The 7,397-nt window shown below is 31.2% G+C and overlaps 1 protein-coding gene across 1 annotated transcript; it reads right to left on the bottom strand.

The window, feature by feature from the left end:
* Positions 1-218: 218 nt before the first annotated feature.
* On the bottom strand, positions 219-3,887 carry LOC125848662 (alpha-farnesene synthase-like). The gene is made up of 7 exons (XM_049528582.1): positions 3,717-3,887; positions 2,462-2,723; positions 1,995-2,331; positions 1,685-1,903; positions 1,446-1,587; positions 650-886; positions 219-564 (listed from the first exon to the last, which is right to left on the bottom strand). The coding sequence occupies exons 1-7, from the start codon at positions 3,870-3,872 to the stop codon at positions 274-276; spliced, it is 1,644 nt and encodes a 547-aa protein (XP_049384539.1). The 5' UTR covers positions 3,873-3,887; the 3' UTR covers positions 219-273.
* Positions 3,888-7,397: the final 3,510 nt, after the last annotated feature.

Genomic DNA, 7,397 nt, shown 5'->3' on the forward strand with positions numbered 1-7,397 from the left:
CTTCATATTAATAAGAATTGATGATTTAATTTTTTGTGTATAATTTAAACTCTATACATTAAATCATTTATTATATAAGTAAATAGACACAAAAACGAATATATGATCTAAATTATTGTATAAGAAATATTATATCTAAAGTACACATGGCTAATAGTATTGCGTAATAAATATTATATGTAAACACATACTAATTAATACTATATTACCACACGGAACTTCCTATCTTTCTTATGCATACATATAGCAGATTATAAATCCTATAGGCAATGATTATATAATAGGCTCAACCAAGTTGATAAGGACTTGGTCTTGAGTTTCACCATCTTGGACCCCAAATCCATCTCCAGAATGGTACATGAGATGTGCCATTCGCGCTTCATTTATTACATGCTTAATAATTTTTCGATGTGATGTAGAAAGGCTATTAAAATGATAATTAATCTTCTTCCATGAATTCAAAATTATGCTTTCAATATGCTCTCGGGCTACATCCTCTGAAACATTTTCTTCTTGCATGTAACATATAATTGATGAAGCCACATCACCTCTCTCTAGTTCCGCCTACAATACTCGATACAACTAATATTATTACAAAAGAGAATATAATCAACAAAAAAAAAAAGAGGTTAAAGTTTTAAGATCTTACCGTTGAGGTACCTTGATCATTGCAAAGTCGAATTATAAGGGAAGTGTGGTAAATAATTTCTTGGCAATTTTTGCATAAATGAAGGTTTTCATTTGTGAGACCAAAAATGACATGTAATGAAAGTAAAGGACCGGAAGATGAAGTCCACCCATTATGAAGATAATCTTCAAGTGTTGGTATATGACCATTGTGGTACCATGTTGCTTCCACTAGTAACGCTTTACAGAAGTTGACCCACTGAATTATTGCAACAATTATTATTAGGTCAGATATATATATTCATGAAAAAAAAAAGATCATGTAAAGCACATGTAGAATAGGCACAGGTTATTAGACAAAAGAAACAAAAAAAAAGTGAGTACAGGAAAATTTCAACTTTCCAATTATTGAGGTGAAAATTGGTTATTTTGGGAATTGATCTTATGTTCTTTTCATGTCATAACCTAGACAGCCGATAACTTGGATCCTTAGTTTGATACACCTATATATGTGGAACCAGCAGGTTTGTTTTTAGGTTAGGCTACGTTAATTGGATGATGGGTTTATTTAAATAATATCACTAATCTCATAAAACAACGTTAATATTAGCAATTTGTTGTTGCCATTAGTAAAACACTTCTTAATGTGTAGTCATAGCACTTCTCTTATAATAAGACTATGTGTAGTCAAATTTAAAGTTTAAAGAAAGGTCCAATATAATTTAGCAACAAATTAAAGAAATTACATTCACTTTTATTTTCATACGTCCCTTAAACAAAAATGATTAGTATAAATAGAGTAGTTTAATAATACTAACCACTTGTTTGAGATGAGGTAATGGTGAAGGGCCACCTTTTTGTCGTTGAATTTCAACAGATATGTCTTCCATTGTATCATGCAATGCTTTGAAACATATCTGTATACACTCTGGTAGCCTTTGCACTTCTTTTGGATCCCACCTAATTAAAATTAGGTCGTTACTACGTTAATTATCATGATTATTGTATTTAATTATATGAATAAATTTACTAACAACTTGTGAGGGGACGTACGTACTTCTCTATGGCACGGGTGAATTGTTGCACATCGGGTAAAGAAGCATAAATATCATAAACATCATCTATTATAAGTATCAATTGAATCACTTTGGTTAGCCATTTTCTCATGCTTCCATGTTCAGGCTCTGACGCAATTCCTACAGCGAAAAAGAAGCTTTCTACTATTCTGTCCCTTGTAAACCCTAAATTTTCAACTATGCAAAGATTCCTCCACCATCTGTTTAATTCGATCACAAAAACAAAAAAATATTCAATAAAATAAATAATTGAGGTGAACGATCGAACCGTCAAGAAAAAAAAAACCGTACCTTATTACATCTTTGAGATCTTTTTGGTGTGTGGCTTGAATAATGTTGAAGTTAAGTTTAGCTAATTTGAGCAACATTGGATTTGTGTTGCAATTTTGAGCAGTATTAACAATGTGTGTTCTAACATCGTACCATCTCACTCTCCATGCCAAGGGATTACTAGTAAATCTGTCAACATCTAATGATAAATTTTTGAGGTTTTTGGTAGACAACAATCTTATGTCGTTTAGTAATTCTTCACCATCAATGCTCAGATGTGACCCTTCCAAAAGCTCCAATAATGTTTTTACATCTGGAGGTAATTTCCCTTTCCCATCAAACAAATCCTTCAACATATCTGCAGTACAACAAAAAGAATATAAGAATATAAAAAGTGGAAAGAAGGAAAATGTCATTTTTTTCATTCAATTTATTAGCAAGAGTTAATATATCAAATGGTCATAAGTCGATGTTTTGCGTGATAATACCTTGTGAAGCATGGTAGCCACGTTCCCTAAGAAGCCTAAAGCACAATGCAGTAGCATAGAGATCCTTTGAGTTGGAACTAGTTTTCATGTACAAAATTGTATTTTCCAAAGCTTCATTTGTATCAACCTCGAAGTAAGCACTTAGGCCAAGTTTGTCAATTCCGTCTATAAGCTCTAGCTGAGCCACTGGACTAGTAGTGTTTGAAAACATGCAACCAACTTCCTCTTTTAGCTTTTCTGCTTCAATTTTGTACTTTCCTTCCTGCAAGAACAAATTATAATTACCGAGTATAGGGTCAAAAATATTTATCTACTTTCGTTTAGTGGTTAAATTTGTCTTTTTGTGATACTATTGGATCAACTTTAACCATGCGGTTGTGAAACTTAATACTCACTATGTTACTAATCACTTGTCCACTTTTCCTTTTTTAGTTGTTCCTAATTACTTATCCATTTTGACAAATCAAGAAAGGACAAAAAATTTTAACTTATTGTACCCTTAATTAATTATTTTGAAAATGTAGAACTTCTTGAAAATCTTTAAACTTTTAATTCATCCATTTCATAATTAATAGGAGTAAAATGATAAACTCACTATGTCAATTACTATTTTTTTAGTAAGTGTGCTAATTTAAAAGTTGACTAGTAATTAGAGTCAGAGGAGTAAACTACCCCCAATTGGATGGATTTCCGTAGATCCACTCAAAATACCCAATTTTACTTAAATAATTACCGAATCCCTGTTTTAACCCGAACCTCTCCCCTCCATTTAATTTCTTCATCCACCTCCAACTACAATGAAACACAACCCCAAATCATATTCAAGTCACTTCAAATTTTTGCAAGGAAGGACATTTTTCCATGGAAAAGGTTTTCGTGAAAAATTTAGTGGTTCTTTATTTATTTTCTTGTGTTTGATGCATAGAAGAAAATTAAAATATTATCTCAAAAGTATTTTATGTATAATCTAGACAAATACTATGAGAGTAAGGACAGGGGAGGATCGAAGGGGTGTTTTGGAGAGAGTACCATGTTGAAGAGCGTGGATACTGGGAAAACTTCTTTTCTCGATCTATTTTCACCAAAAAAGTCATTCTCCTCATTTTAGAAAATGAAACAACATTTTCAAAATAATTTTAACCAGAGAAACATGAAAAATTGGAAAATATTTTTCAAAAAACTATTCTCTTCACCGACAAACACATCCTATGAAATAAAAGTAGGCAATAAATGACTTAAGATTATGAATACTCACAGAATATTGACTTGTAAGTGAAAGTAGATGATCATATTTCCAAATGTTTGGTTTATAGGTAGAGATCCTTTCTGGATGACTTTGTTTTTCAATAGTATGATGAAGTTTCTGTGTCTGCATGGTTGAAGCAATAGAGACTATGTTTATGCAAGCCATGGTTTTAGATAATAGCTCACTGAAAGATGTGGAAGATATATATAAGCACAACTATGGTGATCTCCAAGTGTTTTTTTTTTTTTTTTGTCAAAATCATATTCAATTAGTATATCTTATTATTTCCATGTTATACTTTGTTTTAAAAAAATCACCTATTTGACTTGACACAAAATTTAAGAAAATAAAGAACAATTTTTAATCTTGTGATCATAAATTAAAGTTGTGTCAAATGTATCAAAATGTCCTTTAACTTTGTGGTATTAATTAAACATGTCAGGCGGAAAATTGAAATTAAAGTGTTCCAAAAAAAAAGGATCATTCTTTTTAAGCGAATTAAAATGAAAGTAAGTCATTTTTTTTAATTGGAGAGAATATTATATTTTGGCTTTGTTGGAGTCTCTCCTTAGGTTCTAAATATATACTTAATGATTTAGTCTTAGATGATGATGAAGAGTTCCATATCTAATTTAGAGATGAGTAATTTCTATAATATAACCTAAATCATTCTTATCTTTTAAGTTTCTTTTGTATTGAGTTAATTAATAATAAACTCGAGATATATTTCTTTATATTGAAATTTAGTGGCAGTGTTAAAAAATAATGGTGTGTGCCTGTGTGATTGTTAAAATAAAACAAAAAATATTGTGTTATTTAAGATTTAAACCCCGGAACTCTTTCATTCAAATGGATATCCATTTTATTACTGTGTCAAATGCATAGCTTTCGTCAAGGATATCCAACTTTGAATATATATCCTTTAAATGTAGAATTTAATATATATATATATATATACACACGTAAATTTCTGACAAAGAGTGTCCAGTTGGACACCCTGGGGACGTGGCTATAGCTCCGCCCCTGTTGGAGCCCTCTTAAATAAGAAAAGCAACTTAAAAATACAAACAAAATAAACGTTGTAAACGATACAAGATAGGAATATTATTTGTGTGGACGTGGAAATATTAAGAGAGGAAATGGCTAAATAGGCATATGAACATAAACCATGTGATATTTAGAAAAAGATATTATTTGAAATTCAGTTTAAAAGGTGTAATAGGAAGTCAAAAATATATTTAAACATGTTTTTAGTTTGAAAAAGAATCAAAATTTCGCGAAGGAAGAAGATTTTTCACCCGAAAATTATCAAAATTATTTTATAATCTGGAAGTTGAAACTAGCACATCTATAAGTTTTCTTTGGAAAAAAGTTCCACCGACAATACTATTTATTCCGTCCTAAAATAAGTGTTATCTAAACAAAAATATTATCTTAAAAGGTATTATCTTAAGAGTTCAAAGTACTTTTTTTTTATTACGCTATTACACTTAATTTCCAAAAGATATTTATTATATATATATATATATATATGAATAGTTTAATAAATTATATATTATATTTATTAATTTCTTAATAAATACATATTATGCTGACACTTATTTTAGACAGGAGGAAGTGGTGTACAATTAAAAGAAGGGAAATTAGCAAACTAGTCACAATTTCTAACATAATTATTAAAAACATCTGCACTTTAAAATAATTATTACAAATGTCAATATGTCAATATTTTAGAAAATAATTGTATCCTAATATAATTAAAATTCTTTTCTTTTATTTCTCAAATTAGGCCCACATTGGACCTTTTAAATAATTGCAAATATCATTTATGAACAAATAAATAAATTGGTTTGAGTAGTAATACAATCCTAATAAACTATTTTAATAATATAAAATATATTTTTTCAGAAGTAAATAAGTCTATTTATACGAGATGCAAGTAGGGTACTTACGATTTTAAATATTATCAGTTCATAAATATATAAAACCAATAATAGAACTGATAGATATCATTTATCGATTATCATTGTTACCTGTTCGTTAAATTACATATTCTTAAAACAGGTGAAATGATTTACATCTAGAGAATGGGAAAGAAATGCTAAACTGTGAAAAGTGTCAATATCCTAATGTGACACCCGTCCTGCAAATTCTAAATGGAATAATGGGCTGAGAGAATTTGTCTAAATATTCTATTAAAAATGTTGAAGGAACGTGAAGCCTGATGGAAACAGTGTTAGGACCGAAATAAGTAGGTGTAATGCGGAAGATAGCAAAACAAACCTCGAAAGACCATGAGTAAGAAGACAAACAAGAAATATACAAAGACACAAAGATTTAACGTGGTTCGGTCAATCGACCTACGTCCACAAAGGAGATGAGCAATCCACTATATAAACATGAGAGTACAAAATATAGAGAGAAATAACCTCAACCAATTCACTCGGAATACATGGGAGGTTCACACAAGTGATAACGTATGATATTGTCCGCTTTGGGTCAAGCCCTCACGGATTTGTTTTTGGGCACATCCCAAAAGGCCTCATACTAATGGAGTTGGGTGAGCACTTATATATTGGTACATTTCTTCTTCTCCATCCGATGTGGGATAGATTTGTTACCCAACAATCCTCCCCTCAAACCAAGACCACACAATTCGTAACCTCCCCTTCAACTAGGTCACACCATCTGATCTGCCAAATCATCTTGCACCGCCATTATTATCACATAACGGGACACGCCGCCTGGACCACCACTTTGCCAGGAAGACTTTTGACACAAGGCACCCCTGCAGATCTCTGGTCTTGTTGTCACATTGGGAACTTCTCACAAAATGCAGTCCACTACTCCGACACACCCAAACCTGGGCTCTGATACCACTTGTTAGGACCGAAATAAGCAGGTGTAATGCGGAAGATAGCAAAACAAACCTCGAAAGACCATGAGTAAGAAGACAAACGAGAAATATACAAAGACACAAAGATTTAACGTGGTTCGGTCAATCGACCTACGTCCACAAAGGAGATGAGCAATTCACTATATAAACATGAGAGTACAAAATATAGAGAGAAATAACCTCAACCAATTCACTCGGAATACATGGGAGGTTCACACAAGTGATAACGTATCAAGCTTGCGACCCACAAATTCTCCCCCTAACCAAAACTCTCAAAGCCCTTAAAACTACATTGTGAATGCTGATTAAGTTAGAAGGAACAAGCCTATATTTATAGAGTCCTAAAACCTTTTCCTAAAAGGAAAACCTATTTATGGTAAGAAATTTAGGGCAAATAAAACCCAACAAACAGGTCCTTGCTGACGAAGTTAGAGTTAGAGTCATACTAGGACTAGATTATTAAAATCTAAGTTATGTACGATTAAGCTATTGTATAGGATAGGAGTCGACTAGGATAAGGTATTTGAGTTATAATATAATACTACTCGTGTAAATACTCAACATTATTTTTATCATTACAATCTTTGATTTCTCCATATTTACGTGAAATTTCTAAAAAAAAAAAATATGAAAGGGAAACTAGGTAAATATCCATAAATACAAACTAATTTATAAATATATACCCTTTACATTGATTCTCTTCTAATTTTATTTTTTTTAATCGAAATTTTCAGGCCTTTTATTTATTAGTAAAGCTGAAGAAACATACTACAAAACAAACAGTACTCATTCGG

Source organism: Solanum stenotomum, chromosome 12 (assembly GCF_019186545.1).
Source record: "Solanum stenotomum isolate F172 chromosome 12, ASM1918654v1, whole genome shotgun sequence".
Lineage (NCBI taxonomy): Eukaryota > Viridiplantae > Streptophyta > Magnoliopsida > Solanales > Solanaceae > Solanum > Solanum stenotomum.